The sequence below is a fragment of the Doryrhamphus excisus genome, linkage group LG15 (assembly GCF_037039965.1).
Source record: "Doryrhamphus excisus strain RoL-2023G ecotype Guam linkage group LG15, RoL_Dexc_Guam_v1.1, whole genome shotgun sequence".
NCBI lineage: Eukaryota > Metazoa > Chordata > Actinopteri > Syngnathiformes > Syngnathidae > Doryrhamphus > Doryrhamphus excisus.
This window is the reverse complement of record NC_136371.1, coordinates 17755988-17774595: the sequence shown is the minus strand read 5'-3', so window position 1 is coordinate 17774595 and position 18608 is coordinate 17755988. Positions and strand designations below refer to the sequence as shown.

At 38.1% G+C, this 18608-nt stretch overlaps 1 protein-coding gene across 1 annotated transcript in view; it reads right to left on the bottom strand.

The window, feature by feature from the left end:
• Nucleotides 1-912: 912 nt before the first annotated feature.
• The window catches only part of LOC131104488 (delta-type opioid receptor), a 31247-nt gene continuing 13551 nt past the window's right edge, over nt 913-18608 (bottom strand). The window contains exons 3-6 of the mRNA XM_058051719.2: nt 13717-13804; nt 11615-11797; nt 11419-11509; nt 913-4999 (exon numbers count right to left, since the gene is read on the bottom strand). Coding sequence (XP_057907702.1) covers nt 4452-4999; nt 11419-11509; nt 11615-11797; nt 13717-13804 — 910 coding nt within the window. The 3' untranslated portion in view covers nt 913-4451. The remainder of the gene's footprint in view (nt 5000-11418; nt 11510-11614; nt 11798-13716; nt 13805-18608) is intronic.

Sequence of the window (18608 nt, the reverse complement as noted above, 5' to 3'; positions counted from 1 at the left end):
TATTTCAAGAACGATTGTGACGCACAAAGTCTTCACACTGTTGCCACGGTTACCCGCACTTTTCTTTTTACAGCTTTGACGCATTCAAGTGTTTTGTTTTGTTTATGAATTTATATCGTGCAAGTGAACCACGCTATCATGTTGAAGATGGTTGTCACGGAGACACCTGTTTACGCCGCTCATAAAAACACCTTTTTATATAAAGCTACAATATACACAATAATACAAAGAAGGTTCTTTTTAAAAGTTCCCCCCCGCCACGCCAAAGTGGCTGTTGGATGATCTTGGAACAGTAATTTATGGAACAGGAGTTTATGAGCACCAAACGTTACGACCGTCTTCACTTCAGAGAAGAGGCGCTCAAACGCACGCTTAAATCATAGACGCCACCTCTGACCCGCTTCTCGCTACCGGTACATGCCCACCACTTTCGGGGAAAAAAAAAAAAATCAGGCTTCACTACACATCTTTAAAAATTGTATCAGATTTAGTTTGACATTTTATTACTAGATTTGCAAAAAAGGTCCGTTTGACTAAGAAGCACATATTCTTTTTGATATTTTTTATATGCTAATACCTCATAAAACTCAAAAGTACATAAATCAGGCTTCACTACACATATTAAAATAGTTCAAATGTTAATATTAGAGAAATGTTTATTATTATTCTTTTATAAATACCCTCCATTACAAAGTGTATAGATTAGGACATTTGCAAAAACAACACCCATGGGACCAAATCGCCCCCACCCCCAAAATATATCATAATCTGGACATATTCGAATATTGTAGTGATTAATACCCTGTGAATGCCGAGGAAATCTTCTTTGATGGAAAACTGCTTTGCAAAAAAAAAAAAAAGGCTTCACTACACATCTTAAAATTGTTTAAATGCTAAAGGAGACTTGGCCAAATTTTATTTTATTTTATTTTAATTTAATTGATGCCAAATAAATCTACTACTATGCCCACCAGCTTCGCTACACATCTTAAAATTGTTTAAATGCTAAAGGAGACTTGGCCAAATTCATTGTTTTATTTTATTTTATTTTATTTTATTTTATTTTATTTTATTTTATTTTATTTTATTTTATTTTATTTTAATTGATGCCAAATAAATCTACTACTATGCCCACCAGCTTCGCTACACATCTTAAAATTGTTTAAATGCTAAAGGAGACTTGGCCAAATTTATTGTTTTATTTTATTTTATTTTATTTTATTTTATTTTATTTTATTTTATTTTATTTTATTTTATTTTATTTTATTTTATTTTATGCCAAATAAATCTACTAATATGCCCACCAGCTTCGCTACACATCTTAAAATTGTTTAAATACTAAAGGAGACTTGGCCAAATGTATTATTTTATTTTATTTTATTATTCTATTTTTAGCTCCTTCTATTACAATGTGTATAGAATAGGAGAGTTTCAAATTTTAATTTTTTTTTAATTTAACTATTTTGGTTCTGTTTGGCCCCCCAAGAACAAAAAATACACCATAATCTTGACTACGCCCACCAGCTTCGCTACACGTCTTAAAATCACGTCAAGGCTAATTGTATGAGACTTGTCCAGGTTGAGTTGTATCGCTATGGTTAGCTGTGTTAGACTAACACACTAGCAAAAATGCGAGCGCAACGTTAGCGCTTTAGCATGGCATAGCTATGCTAATGTGGCTAACGTTACGATGTGGTGTGCAATATACGGCATCTATTACGTCGGGGGCACCACTTAAGCTAACACAGGAGCAGCTAAAATATAGCATGGATTTAAGGCAAGTGTTTTCGTTCCTCTCCCGAGTGACCCCACGTGGTTTCGCGCTCAGGTTCAAGTCCACTTTAAGACACAAGAAGAAGAAGAGAGAGAGAGAGCCCCTTTGTCCCTTTTGGAGCGGGGTCCGAGCCCCCGGTGACCCCTGTTCTCCTGCTTTGCGTTCAAATAAGCCAACCCTCTGCCGGGCCCCGCCCGGGCCCCGCCCACCCAGTGCTCGGCCACACAAGACGACGCCTCCATGCAGCATTTACAAAGGCTCTGTATCGTTTATCAAAAAGATGGTGGAACCTCCAAAGTTAAACCCAAAACATGCCTCTAAAGTCAAACAGGAAATGCAAAATTGCTTCTTTTTACACTTGATGGTTAAAAATGTCAATATACGACATCAAATACTGCCTGTACACTTAATAAAAGATTTGACGGTGGCCACAGTTTGACACTGGAACAGACCACTTCCATTTACATGATCATCAACAGTGCTTAACTTCTTTATACACTTGCACAGCAGTTAAGAATGTTCAAAAGTGACTTAACACTAAATGATGCTGTTATGATGGCCACGGTTTGACCCTGGAACGGACTATTCTTATTTACATCATCGTTAACAGTGCTTCGCTTCCTTTTACACTTGCACAGCAGTTAAGAATGTTCATTGGTGACTTAGCACTAAATGATGCTGTTATGATGGCCACGGTTTGACCCTGGAACGGACTATTCCTATTTACATCATCGTTAACAGTGCTTCGCTTCCTTTTACACTTGCACAGCAGTTAAGAATGTTCATTGGTGACTTAACACTAAATGATGTTGTTATGATGGCCACGGTTTGACCCTGGAACGGACTATTCCTATTTACATCATCGTTAACAGTGCTTCACTTCCTTTTACACTTGCACAGCAGTTAAGAATGTTCATTGGTGACTTAACACTAAATGATGCTGTTATGATGGCCACGGTTTGACCCTGGAACGGACTATTCCTATTTACATCATCGTTAACAGTGCTTCACTTCCTTTTACACTTGCACAGCAGTTAAGAATGTTCATTGGTGACTTAGCACTAAATGATGCTGTTATGATGGCCACGGTTTGACCCTGGAACAGACTATTCCTATTTACATTATCATTAACAGTGCTTCGCTTCCTTTTACACTTGCACAGCAGTTAAGAATGTTCATTGGTGACTTAACACTAAATGATGTTGTTATGATGGCCACGGTTTGACCCTGGAACGGACTATTCCTATTTACATCATCGTTAACAGTGCTTCGCTTCCTTTTACACTTGCGCAGCAGTTAAGAATGTTCATTGGTGACTTAACACTAAATGATGCTGTTATGATGGCCACGGTTTGACCCTGGAACGGACTATTCCTATTTACATCATCGTTAACAGTGCTTCGCTTCCTTTTACACTTGCACAGCAGTTAAGAATGTTCATTGGTGACTTAATACTAAATGATGTTGTTATGATGGCCACGGTTTGACCCTGGAACAGACTATACCTATTTACATCATCGTTAACAGTGCTTCGCTTCCTTTTACACTTGCACAGCAGTTAAGAATGTTCAAAAGCGACTTGAAGCATTGGTCCAACACTAAATGATGCTGTTCTGATGGCCACGGTTTGACCCTGGAACAGACTATTCCTATTTACATCATCGTTAACAGTGCTTCGCTTCCTTTTACACTTGCACAGCAGTTAAGAATGTTCAAAAGTGACTTAGCATTAAATGATGCTGTTATGATGGCCACGGTTTGACCCTGGAACAGACTATTCCTATTTACATTATCGTTAACAGTGCTTCGCTTCCTTTTACACTTGCACAGCAGTTAAGAATGTTCATTGGTGACTTAACACTAAATGATGTTGTTATGATGGCCACGGTTTGACCCTGGAACGGACTATTCCTATTTACATCATCGTTAACAGTGCTTCGCTTCCTTTTACACTTGCACAGCAGTTAAGAATGTTCAAAAGCGACTTAGCACTAAATGATGCTGTTATGATTTGCCACGGTTTGACCCTGGAACAGACGTATTTGTAGTTTGAAGTTTGGAGGTTCCACCGCGCCTGTAAAACATGTGCTGGTGATGCATTCAAGGAAACCGGGAAGTGGGTTATCACGTTCGGAAACAAAAACAGCAACGATACGCGCGTGAAGTTCATGCAGCGTTTATAGCAACATATCATAGCAGCAAACTCCATGCAGGCCAGCTTCCATGAGTATGAGCCAGAATTAGGAATAAACGTACCTTTATATTTATGTGTGATGACAAAGAGGTTTGGAATTCCCAGTTTCCTGAATGCACCGTAATAATAATTGAACATTCATACGCCCCACAGCAGGGGGCGCACTCCATCAATAGTATACATACTGTACATATATCACAGTACACCTTCTCCTCCATGTTTGATCACGTGACTCCCGTCACAAGCCACGCCTCCACGGTCCGAAAAGCACCAATGAAAGGTCGGAACGGCGTCTCAGATCCGTTTCCCGTCGTCGTTGTCGGACTCCCCCCCGCCCCAGGCCAGTCGTCTAACCGGGGGGCGGGGGGGCTCGTGGCGCTAGAGCGCGGTGATCTGAGTCAGCTCCGTGTTGGAGTTCCCCGTCCCCGGCGTGTCCCCGCTCTGCGGGGGGTCCACCCCCACCAGCGGCAGCTCCACGCCTAGTCACGCGGGGTTAGGAGTCCCGCCGCCGGGGCCGCCGCCCTCGCCGCCCTTGCAGCTGTAAGCGGCCGCCACCTCCCTGGCGATGCTCCTCATGCGCCCCGACTGCTGCGTGTCCAGGCGGAACGGCGACGGCTGGCAGAACTCGCGGAAGCAGCGCTTGAAGTTCTCGTCCAGGAAGGCGTAGAGCACCGGGTTGAGGCTGCTGTTGACGTAGCCTAGCGCGATGCAGAAGTGCATGAGGACCAGCGTGGACAGGCTGCTCAGGTTGAAGCCCAGGGACTGAGCCAGGACCATGATCTGGATGGGAGTCCAGCACACCACGAACACGGCCACCACCACCAGGACCATCCTGGTGATGCGCCGCAGGTTGCGGTCCTTCTCCTTGGAGCCCGACAGGATGCGGACGCTGCGCAGGCGCTTGACCATCAGGCTGTAGCAGACGCTGATGATGGCCACCGGGATCAGGAAGGAGAAGAGGAAGACGCAAGTGCCGAAGACCGGGTCCCAGTGGCTGCGCGGCTCCGGGAGGACCACGATGCACTCCACGCCTGAAGACCAAAAAACGAAAAACACGTCAGCAAACAGTGCCTGGGACTACACCGCCGTTTTTTTGCAGTAGTTAAACAAAAACATCAGAACACTCATGTCATATAGAGGATCTTTGACTATTGCTTTTGCCATAAATCCTTAAAAACAGCAGAGTGCGGCTGTCATATAGAGGATCTTTGACTTGTGTTGTTACAGTATCGACTCCAAAACAGTAGAGAGCTCCAGTCATATAGAAGATCCATGTTTTTGCAGTAGGTGCTCAAAAACAGCAGAGTGCTCCCGTCATATAGAGGATCTTTGACTACTGTTTTTGTAGTAGGTTCTCAAAAACAGCACAGCGCTTCTGTCATATCAAGAATTTTTGCAGTAGGTCCTCAAAAACAGCAGAACACGTCATGTTATATAGAGGATCTTTGACTATTGCTTTTGCCATAAATCCTTAAAAACAGCAGTGCGGCTGTCATATAGAAGATCTTTGACTTGTGTTGTTACAGTAGTGACTGCAAAACAGTAGAGTGCTCCAGTCATATAGAAGATCCATGTTTTTGCAGTAGGTGCTCAAAAACAGCAGAGTGCTCCCGTCATATAGAGGGTCTTTGACTAGCGATCATGCAGTTGGTCCTCAAAAACTGCAGGACGCTTCTGTCGTGTAGATGATCTTAAATATCCTTAAATATAATCCTTAAATATCCTCCTGTTTTTGCAGCAGGTGCTCAAAAACAGCAGAGTGCTCCCGTCATATAGAGGGTCTTTGACTACTGTTTTTGCAGTATGTTCTCAAAAACAGCACAGCGCTTCTGTCATATCAAGAATTTTTGCAGTAGGTCCTCAAAAACAGCAGAACACGTCATGTTATATAGAGGATCTTTGACTATTGCTTTTGCCATAAATCCTTAAAAACAGCAGTGCGGCTGTCATATAGAGTATCTTTGACTACTGTTTTTGCAGTAGGTTCTCAAAAACAGCACAGCGCTTCTGTCATATCAAGAATTTTTGCAGTAGGTCCTCAAAAACAGCAGAACACGTCATGTCATATAGAGGATCTTTGACTATTGCTTTTGCCATAAATCCTTAAAAACAGCAGTGCGGCTGTCATATAGAGTATCTTTGACTACTGTTTTTGCAGTAGGTTGTCAAAAACAGCACAGCGCTTCTGTCATATCAAGAATTTTTGCAGTAGTTAAACAAAAACACCAGAACACTCATGTCATATAGAGGATCTTTGACTATTGCTTTTGCCATAAATCCTTAAAAACAGCAGAGTGCGGCTGTCATATAGAAGATCTTTGACTTGTGTTGTTACAGTAGTGACTCCAAAACAGTAGATAGCTCCAGTCATATAGAAGATCCATGTTTTGGCAGTAGGTGCTCAAAAACAGCAGAGTGCTCCCGTCATATAGAGGGTCTTTGACTAGCGATCATGCAGTGGGTCCTCAAAAACTGCAGGACGCTTCTGTCGTGTAGATGATCTTAAATATCCTTAAATATAATCCTTAAATATCCTCCTGTTTTTGCAGCAGGTGCTCAAAAACAGCAGAGTGCTCCCGTCATATAGAGGGTCTTTGACTACTGTTTTTGCAGTATGTTCTCAAAAACAGCACAGCGCTTCTGTCATATCAAGAATTTTTGCAGTAGGTCCTCAAAAACAGCAGAACACGTCATGTTATATAGAGGATCTTTGACTATTGCTTTTGCCATAAATCCTTAAAAACAGCAGTGCGGCTGTCATATAGAGTATCTTTGACTACTGTTTTTGCAGTAGGTTCTCAAAAACAGCACAGCGCTTCTGTCATATCAAGAATTTTTGCAGTAGTTAAACAAAAACATCAGAACACTCATGTCATATAGAGGATCTTTGACTATTGCTTTTGCCATAAATCCTTAAAAACAGCAGAGTGCGGCTGTCATATAGAGGATCTTTGACTTGTGTTGTTACAGTAGCGACTCCAAAACAGTAGAGAGCTCCAGTCATATAGAAGATCCATGTTTTTGCAGTAGGTGCTCAAAAACAGCAGAGTGCTCCCGTCATATAGAGGATCTTTGACTACTGTTTTTGTAGTAGGTTCTCAAAAACAGCACAGCGCTTCTGTCATATCAAGAATTTTTGCAGTAGTTAAACAAAAACATCAGAACACTCATGTCATATAGAGGATCTTTGACTGTTGCTTTTGCCATAAATCCTTAAAAACAGCAGTGCGGCTGTCATATAGAGGATCTTTGACTACTGTTTTTGCAGTAGGTTCTCAAAAACAGCACAGCGCTTCTGTCATATCAAGAATGTTTGCAGTAGTTAAACAAAAACATCAGACCACTCATGTCATATAGAGGATCTTTGACTATTGCTTTTGCCATAAATCCTTAAAAACAGCAGTGCGGCTGTCATATAGAGGATCTTTGACTACTGTTTTTGCAGTAGGTTCTCAAAAACAGCACAGCGCTTCTGTCATATCAAGAATTTTTGCAGTAGTTAAACAAAAACATCAGAACACTCATGTCATATAGAGGATCTTTGACTATTGCTTTTGCCATAAATCCTCAAAAACAGCAGAGTGCGGCTGTCATATAGAGGATCTTTGACTTGTGTTGTTACAGTAGCGACTCCAAAACAGTAGAGCGCTCCAGTCATATCGAGGATCATTGACCCACATTTTTGTAGTAGGTTCTCAAAAACAGCAGGACGCACTTGTCAAATAAAGAATTTTGGATGTCTTGTATTTTTGCAGCGATGCGGACAAGTTATAATATCACCGAGCAAGTGATCTTTAACGTGCACTTTGGATTTTTTCAAGCCTGACAGCAGGAAGTCCAACGCAGGATGTTGATTGGCAGCAGAAGAAAAGGTCAATCACTCGATAGCTTTTAGAGGCTAATCGCTCCTTCCCAACGCCTCACCTTTCGAAATGTTAGCAGCCCACCTCCTTCCGCCGCCGTAACCCGTGTGGTGACACTTCTACGTTGGACGATTAAGAACGTGATGTTACGACGGACAGGGTTTGACCATGGAACAGACTAATTACTGCACATGATTTCCTATGGGAAGCATTGATTGGAAATTGCTGGTTAATGGCTTATATAATCTGAGTGTGTGTGTGTGTGTGTGTGTTCCCTGGCGATACAGCGCTCATAAAAGTTTGGCGTTATGCGTCATAACCACACTACACACACACACACACACACACACACACACACACACCGGCGCTTATTACATTCTGTGTGGTTTGCATGATGCAGTTCATGCCAGGTTCATCGAGTTTTATGGCGTTATTATATTTATAGTCATCACCATTGTTGGTCCAATCTACTCAAATCAATAAAATCCTTTACCACAGCTTTCAATAGACAGAAAATATGAGACATAAGAATAAATTAACAAAAAATACATAATAAAAAATAAAATAATTATTAACAAAATAAAATAATTAATAACAAAAATAAAATCATTAATAACAAAAATAAAATAATTCACACCTGAAATTTCATTTCATAATTATTCTATTAAAAAATATGATATTATTATATTTTATGGCGTTATTATATTTATAGTCATCACCATTGTTGGTCCAATCTACTCATATCAATAAAATCATTAACCACAGCTATTCAATAGACAGAAAATATGAGACATAAGAATAAATTAACAAAAAATATATAATAAAAAATAAAATAATTCATAACAAAATAAAATAATTAATAACAAAAATAAAATAATTCACACCTGAAATTTCATTTCATAATTATTCTATTAAAAATATGATATTATTATATTTTATGGCGTTATTATATTTATAGTCATCACCATTGTTGGTCCAATCTACTCATATCAATACAATCATTAACCACTGGCTATTCAATAGACAGAAAATATGAGATGTAAGAATAAATTAACAAAAAATACATAATAAAAAATAAAATAATTAATAACAAAATAAAATAATTAATAACAAAAATAAAATAATTCACAACTGAAATTTCATTTCATAATTATTCTATTAAAAATATTATATTATTATATTTTATGGCGTTATTATATTTATAGTCATCACCATTGTTGGTCCAATCTACTCAAAATCAATAAAATCATTAACCACTGGCTATTCAATAGACAAAAAATATGAGACATAAGAATAAATTAACAAAAAATATATAATAAAAAATAAAATAATTAATAAAAAATAAAATAATTAATAACAAAAATAAAATAATTAATAACAAAAATAAAATAATTCACACCTGAAATTTATTTAGAATAATTATTCTATTAAAAATATCATATTATTGGTATCACAACACTATTTAAAATTATAAATGTATTATTCATTATTATTCAAATATGATTTAACTATTATAATTATTTCAGCTGGCCTTTTAAATGACAATAATTCTATTTATTTATTATTGTCACTGCTTCACTCGCAGAAAATAAAAGTTTGCCAGAATACAGACCAAAAAAAAAAAACAAGGAAAAAAATGAATGTGGATGAAGACTCACGTATTGTTTTTGATCCTGGTTATTTTGTATCAATTTTTAGTATCAGAGGATACTACTTGGACGCCCCACTCAGCGTGTACTCAAGACAAACAAGTGGATTTCTTATTTCTCATGGCTTCTATTAGCACAGCATTAGCACAGCAACCCCCCTCCTTCCTGCCAACTTGACCCCGGGGGCGGAGCTTGTCACCCCAATCAGGAGGACATGCCGTGTGCCATCAGTACCTGTCAAATGTCACGTCCGATGAAATCCGACACGTGAAAAGCGTTTGTGTTGATTTTCATTGACGACTGACTTGTTTTCAATAAAAAGGAGAAATGAAAAAAACACAATAAAGAAGCGCAGACGTGGTAAAAGGAGAGCGTAATACTGCAGTTCGCTAGTAACAGTCATCCAGGTTGACAGGAGCGCTGGATCGATACACAAGCACCGGGAATCTGACTGTCACGACAGACAACACATTATTACAACAACATATATAAACTTGTATAAACTGTACCTTCCCTTACCTTCCATTTGACTTATTTGTAAATATGTAAATATTCATATATTTTTATTTATTTATATTTTATTCATATTGCATTGAATTTTATGTGTTTGACTTAACTTTAAATATAAATTTATTCTCACAATGTGATGAATTTATTGTTTGAAATAGAATTTTTTTTTGTTGCAAAAGACAAAAGGTCACAATTTTACCAAAATAAAGTCGGAATTCGCGGAGAAAAAGTTGTAAATGTCAACAATGAAAATGAGACGTTGTCATATGATAACATTTTATTAATTTATAAAAAAAAATGAAAAAAATGAAAAAAATGAAAAAAATGAAAAAAATGAAAAAAATGAAAAAAATGAAAAAAATGAAAAACATGAAAAAAATGAAAAAAATGAAAAAAATGAAAAAAAAATTTATGTCGACAATGAAAATGGCAACATTGTGACATTGTCATATGACAACATTTTATAAATTTAATTGAAAAAATTGAAAAAATTGAAAAAATGAAAACATTTAAAAAAACATTAAAAAACATAAAAAAAAATTATGTTGACAATGAAAATGGCAACATTGTGAGACATTGTCATATCACAACATTTTATACATTTATTTTAAAAAATTGAAAAAATGGAAAAAATGAAAAAAAAATAAAAAAATGAAAAAAATGAAAAAAATGAAAAAAATTAAAAAAATGAAAAAAATGAAAAAAATTGAAAAAAATGAAAAAAATGAAAAAAAAATCATGTCGACAATGAAAATGGCAACATTGTGACATTCTCATATGACATTTTATAAATTTAATAAAAAAAATGGAAAAAATGGAAAAAATGAAAAAAATGAAAAAAATGAAAACAAATTAAAAAAAAAAAATTTAAAAAACATGAAAAAACATTTTTTAAAAAATTTATGTTGACAATGAAAATGGCAACATTGTGAGACATTGTCATATCACAACATTTTATACATTTATTTAAAAAAATGGAAAAAAATGAAAAAATTAAATTAATAAAAAAAATGAAAAAAATGAAAAAAAAATTTCATTTTGACAATGAAAATGGCAACATTGTGAGACGTTGTCATATGACAACATTTTATACATTTATTCAGATTTGGAGAATTGCACCCTTTGCTTGTGTTTCATTTTCAAAAATCTATTTTTGTTACTTTTTGAAGTTGCGTAAAGAAAAAAATAAAAATGGAGTCATGTGCCGGAAAACGCGTTAAAATCCGGTAAGTTGGTAAGTTGGGGGGGGGCATGCCACGAGGGCCTTTCTCTTCTTCTCCTGGGGTGGATCATAAAAAATAAATGCGGCGCGCCTCATGTTTCTCCCGCTATGCATTGTTTTGCATATGAATGACATATGAATGACATATGAATGACACGTACACTTTAGTTATGGAAGTCATGGAGTTATGGAGTATAGTTACTCACTATTGTGCTCTTGCTCCTCCTCCACGTTCCCCATCACCATGGCCGGAACCCCGAAGGCGGAGGCCAGCACCCACACGCAGATGTTCACCACCTGAATGACGAGGTACAACCCGTGATACAGACGCGGTACCATAGTACTACCATAGTACTACCATAGTACTACCATAGTAGCGGATAAGTATGTTGTTAGCGTGACCTTGGCCTTGTGAGGCGTCCTCATGTCCAGAGCTTTGACGGGGTGGCAGACGGCCACGTAGCGGTCCATGCTCATGACGGTGAGCGTGAAGGTGCTGGTGAACATGTTGTAGTAGTCGATGGACACCACTGCCTTGCACAGGGCGTTCCCAAACGGCCAGAATCCCAGGAACACGTCAGTGCCCTGCAAGGAAATCAAACGCCGTGGTGAGGACGGAGCGGGAATCTTTCCCTAGTCTTCGTGCCGCTAACTGATCATCAGACGTCATTGGCATGCTAATTACAAATCCAAACAAAACTGTTAGCATGTTAGCATTGGAGTTATTTTGCTCATAGGTGCTAGCATTGCTAACTGTTCCTGTGTTAGCATTTTATACACACATGGCATGATGTGGGGACACCGTAGAACTGCCTTAGCCCTTTCGGTACTTGGTGCTATCTTGTTATGTGCTAGCATGCTAACAGTTCGCGTGTTAGCATTTTGGATATATTGCTCAGGCCAAAATGCAAATACACACGGCATGATGTGGGGACACTGTAGAAGTACCTGAGCAGTTTCGGTACTTGGTGCTATCTTGTTATGTGCTAGCATGCTAACTGTTCGCGTGTTAGCATTTTGGATATATTGCTCAGGCCAAAATGCAAATACACACGGCATGACGTGGGGACACTGTAGAAGTACCTGAGCCCTTTCGGTACTTGGTGCTATCTTGTTGCGTGCTAGCATGCTAACTGTTCATGTGTTAGCATTTTAGTTATTTTGGTCAGTGTAAATGTAACTGCACACGCAGGGACACTGTATAACTGCCTTAGCCTTTTCGGTACTTGGTGCTATCTTGTTACGTGCTAGCATGCTAACTGTTCATGTGTTAGCATTTTAGTTATTTTGTTCAGTGTAAATGTAACTGCACACGCAGGGACACTGTATAACTGCCTTAGCCCTTTCCGTACTTGGTGCTATCTTGTTGCGTGCTAGCATGCTAACTGTTCATGTGTTAGCATTTTAGTTATTTTGTTCAGTGTAAATGTAACTGCACACATAGGGACACTGTATAACTGCCTTAGCCCTTTCCGTACTTGGTGCTATCTTGTTGCGTGCTAGCATGCTAACTGTTCATGTGTTAGCATTTTAGTTATTTTGTTCAGTGTAAATGTAACTGCACACGCAGGGACACTGTATAACTGCCTTAGCCCTTTCGGTACTTGGTGCTATCTTGTTACGTGCTAGCATGCTAACTGTTCATGTGTTAGCATTTTAGTTATTTTGTTCAGTGTAAATGTAACTGCACACGTAGGGACACTGTATAACTGCCTTAGCCCTTTCCGTACTTGGTGCTATCTTGTTGCGTGCTAGCATGCTAACTGTTCATGTGTTAGCATTTTAGTTATTTTGTTCAGTGTAAATGTAACTGCACACATAGGGACACTGTATAACTGCCTTAGCCCTTTCCGTACTTGGTGCTATCTTGTTGCGTGCTAGCATGCTAACTGTTCATGTGTTAGCATTTTCGTTATTTTGTTCAGTGTAAATGTAACTGCACACGTAGGGGGCACTGTATAACTGCCTTAGCCCTTTCCGTACTTGGTGCTATCTTGTTAGGTGCTAGCATGCTACCTGCTAACATGTCAAAATGCATATACTGTATATACTGTATATAAACGGAATACATAGAAGCACAACAAAACTGCCTCTGCACTTTGGCTACTTAGTGCTATATGCTAACTGTGAGCATGTTAGCATTTCAGCATTTTTAATTGTGTTTTAATTACAAATGTAATTGCAGGCATAATGTTGGGACCCTGTAGAACTGCCTTGACACTTTTGGTACTTTGTGTATCTCACTAGGCAATACCATACAAGATGTTAGCATTTTGCTACTTAAATGATGAGAAAATGCTAATTATACATGACATGGTATGATGTAAATACAATAATGAACTGCCTTATGTATTTATATCTCCCTATTATTTGATTCTATAAGATATGAGCTGTATCCCTTTCATAACGTCTTATTAAGCAAAAAAAAAGTAAAATAATCACCTTAATGAGAAGAATATTTATTTGTGGAAAGGTTTGTTAAGTTCTGTGTTGAACAATCTCACCTGGAAAGGTAATGTAGCCAGGAACAAGGAGTCGGCCAGAGCCAGGTTAAAGATGTAGATGTTGGTGGCTGTCTTCATCTTGGTGTATCTGTGGACGCGCACACACACACACACACACACACACACACACACGTATAAATACACGTATAAAACACACGTATAAATAGTTATCAGTTGTGCATGATGGACGCTAATGGACGCTAAAGGCTAATGAGGTTGGGATTCACGAATGGCAGCACTGGGATTAATTGAAAGAAGGAACTGCCGCACCTTTTTAATAAGAGCGGAGGACGCCTAATTTCAATTGAAGCAATTCAATTCAACCCCCACCCCCCCCTACAAAGATCTTTTATTTGACGAAGGGCACTCTGCTGTTTAAGGATGCAAAACGCAAGAACGCTAGTCAGAGATCCTCGATATGACGTTTACTTTTATAGTTCAGCAGATATTTATCAAAGATATTTTATACGACAGGAGCGCTCTCTTGTTTTATAAGCATGTACTGCACAACTGTCAAAGATCCTGAATAAAATGCATTAAGATCCTTTATATGACAGGAGTGTTACGCCCCATCAAAGATCCTTTATATGGCAGGAGCGCTGTGCTGTTTTTAAAAGACTGAAAAAAATGCTTGTAAAAGATCCTTTATAAAACGGGACCGCTCTGCTGTTTTTAAAAATCAACTGAAAAAAATAGCCTAAACAAAGATCCTTTATATGACAGGAGTATTGTGCTTTTTTTAAGGACGTACTGCAAAAACACTTGTCAAAGATCGTCTATATGGCAGGAGTGCTGTCCTGCTTTTAAAAGGTCCAACTGGAAAAAAAATGCTAATCAAAGATCCTTTATAAGACAGGAGTGCTACACCTCAATCAAAGATCCTTTATATGACAGGAGCGCTATGCTGCTTTTAAAAGACTGAAAAAAATGCTTGTAAAAGATCCTTTATAAATCGGGACCGCTCTGCTGTTTTTAAAAACAACCAAAACAACCCAAAAAAATACCCTAAACAAAGATCCTTTATATGACAGGAGTATTGTGCTTTTTTAAGGACGTACTGCAAAAACACTTGTCAAAGATCGTCTATATGACAGGAGTGCTGTCCTGCTTTTAAAAGGTCCAACTGGAAAAAAAATGCTCATCAAAGATCCTTTATAAGACAGGAGTGCTACACCTCAATCAAAGATCCTTTATATGACAGGAGCGCTATACTGCTTTTAAAGGACTGAAAAAAAATGCTTGTAAAAGATCCTTTATAAATCGGGACCGCTCTGCTGTTTTTAAAAACAACCAAAACAACCCAAAAAAATACCCTAAACAAAGATCCTTTATATGACAGGAGTATTGTGCTTTTTTAAGACACGTACTGCAAAAACACTTGTCAAAGATCGTCTATATGGCAGGAGTGCTGTCCTGCTTTTAAAAGGTCCAACTGGAAAAAAAATGCTCATCAAAGATCCTTTATAAGACAGGAGTGCTACACCTCAATCAAAGATCCTTTATATGACAGGAGCGCTATACTGCTTTTAAAGGACTGAAAAAAAAATGCTTGTAAAAGATCCTTTATAAATCGGGACCGCTCTGCTGTTTTTAAAAACAACCAAAACAACCAAAAAAAATACCCTAAACAAAGATCCTTTATATGACAGGAGCATTGTGCTTTTTTAAAGAACGTACTATAAAAACACTTGTCAAAGATCCTCTATTTGGCAGGAGTGCTGTCCTGCTTTTAAATGACCTACTGAAAAAAGAATCCTTGGAAAAGATCCTTTATAAAACGGGACCGCTCTGCTGTTTTTAAAAACAACCAAAAAAAATACCCTAAACAAAGATCCTTTATTTGACAGGAGTATTGTGCTTTTTTAAGACATGTACTGCAAAAACACTTGTCAAAGATCCTCTATATAGCAGGAGTGCTGTCCTGCTTTTAAAAGGTCCTACTGGGAAAAAAATGCTCATCAAAGATCCTTTATAAGACAGGACCGCTGTGCTTTTCTAATGATATACTGCAACAACACTGCTAAGAGAGCCTTCATAGCGCTCTGCCATTATCAGGAAGCTACTGCAAAAACGCTTGTCAAAGATCATCTATATGGCAGGAATAAAAATGCTCATCAAAGATCCTTTATAAGACAGGACCGCTGTGCTTTTCTAATGATATACTGCAACAACACTGCTAAGAGATCCTTCATAGCGCTCTGCCATTATCAGGAAGCTACTGCAAAAATGCTTGTCAAAGATCCTCTATATGGCAGGAAAAAAAATACTCATCAAAGATCCTTTATAAGACGGGACCGCTGTGCTTTTCTAATGACATACTGCAACAACACTGCTCAGAGATCCTTCATAGCGCTCTGCCATTATCAAGAAGCTACTGCAAAAACACTTGTCAAAGATCCTCTATATAGCAGGAATAAAAAAAACTCATCAAAGATCCTTTATAAGACAGGACCGCTGTGCTTTTCTAATGATATACTGCAACAACACTGCTAAAAGATCCTTCATAGCGCTCTGCCATTATCAGGAAGCTACTGCAAAAACGCTTGTCAAAGATCCTCTATATGGCAGGAGTGCTGTCCTGCTTTTAAAAGGTCCAACTGGAAAAAAATGCTCATCAAAGATCCTTTATAAGACAGGACCGTTGTGCTTTTCTAATGATATACTGCAACAACACTGCTCAGAGATCCTTCATAGCACTCTGCCATTATCAAGAAGCTACTGCAAAAATGCTTGTCAAAGATCCTCTATATGGCAGGAATAAAAAAATGCTCATCAAAGATCCTTTATAAGATGGGATCGCTGTGCTTTTCTAATGATATACTGCAACAACACTGCTAAGAGAGCCTTCATAGTGCTCTGCCATTATCAGGAAGCTACTGCAAAAACGCTTGTCAAAGATCATCTATATGGCAGGAATAAAAAATGCTCATCAAAGATCCTTTATAAGATGGGATCGCTGTGCTTTTCTAATGATATACTGCAACAACACTGCTAAGAGATCCTTCATCGTGCTTTGCCATTATCAGGAAGCTACTGCAAAAACGCTGGTCAAAGATCCTCTATAAAACAGGAGCGCAGTGCGGTGGATGGGGACCCCTGCTCCGTATGTCGGGGAGCACCCTGCTGCTAAACTCGACCGCACTCGGTCATATCCCGACTTTTCCTGCATCCCAAGTTGCTCCTCGGCGTCTTGTGATGGAAGGCGGGACGAGGATGAAAGGAATCGGTAAGACGACGACGCTTTCATCCGGCGTGCTGCTGATTTTCAAATATTCATCATGACTTTGAATTATTCACAAGCCGCAGCGAGCCAGAAAACAGCCAGTCACTCAAATAATCCGCTACTTCCTTCCCTCGTCCTCCTCGTGCTGCCACACACTGCTGTGGGACGGCCTTCTCATCCGCCATCAGCCCGCCAACGTGCTAGCATCACAACGCTTGCTAGTTCGGGAAGATAAGTTGTACCTTAGCTTGGCTCAAACCTCAAAACTGTATTATTGTATGTTAGCTTAAATTATTGCGTACGCTACTATGTTAGCCATTTTATAGGAGCTAAATTGTCTTTAGTGTTTATAAAAATGTATGTGTTACGCTAGTTGGAGAATAAACAACAACACTTTAAAAAGTTAGCTAGAAATTGTTGATGTTCACAAAAAAATGTACCTTTAATTGAGCGGAGACTAAATTGTGTTTAATGAAAGACTTATGCTAGCTTCGTTGAAGACTCTAAATTGAACGAAATGTGTATAAAAACATGTTAGGTTCATTGAACGCAGCATTTTTCTGTGTTCACAAAAACTCATGCTAGCATAGACTCTAAATTGTCTAGCACGTCAGGGAAGCTAAAAAAAAAAAAGCTAAATTCAGAGTTAGCTTTGATGAAGACTCTAAACTGTCCTCAATATTTAGTCTTGTAAGTTAGCTTAAAAGCATGTATGTTATGTTAAAAATGTATGTTCAATTGAGTGGAGCCTAAATGAAATTAAATAAAACACTTATGCTAGCTTCATTGAAGACTCTAAATTGTCCCAAATGTGTATGAAAACACGTGTAGTCCGTTCAATGCTTACTAAAACTTGTATGTTAGCTTCAATTTGAAAGACTTATGCTAGCTTCGTTGAAGACTCTAAACTGAACGAAATGTGTATAAAAACATGTTAGGTTTGTTGAACGCAGCGTTTTTCAGTGTTCACAAAAACTCATGCTAGCATAGTTGAAAACTCTCTGGAAGGCTATGCTAGCATGTCAGGAAAGCTCGAGAAGCTAAATTCCTAGTTAGCTTTGATGAAGTCTCTAAACTGTATTTAGTCTTGTAAGTTAGCTTAAAAGCATGTTATGTTAAAAAATGTATGTTCGATTGAGTGGAGCCTAAATTAAGCTTCATTGAAGACTCTAAATGTATATATTTGTATATATTAGTATATTACCACGTCAGGTAAGCTAAAAAAGCTAAATTCAGAGTTAGCTTTGATGAAGACTCTAAACTGTCCTCAATATTTAGTCTTTTAAGTTAGCTTAAAAGCATGTATGCTATGTTAAAAATGTATGTTCAATTAAGTGGAGCCTAAATGAAATTAAATAAAACACTTATGCTAGCTACATTGAAGACTCTAAATTGTCCCAAATGTGTATGAAAACGCGTGTAGTCCGTTAAATGCTTACTAAAACTTGTATGTTAGCGTCAATTTACCTTCAACATATACACAAAACGCGTATATTAGCATGTCAGGTAAGCTAAAAAAGCTAAATTCTGAGTTAGCTTTGATGAAGACTCTAAACTGTCCTCAATAGTTAGTCTTGTAAGTTAGCTTAAAAACATTGTTAAAAATGTATGTTCAATTGAGTGGAGCCTAAATGAAATTAAATAAAACACTTATGCTAGCTTCATTGAA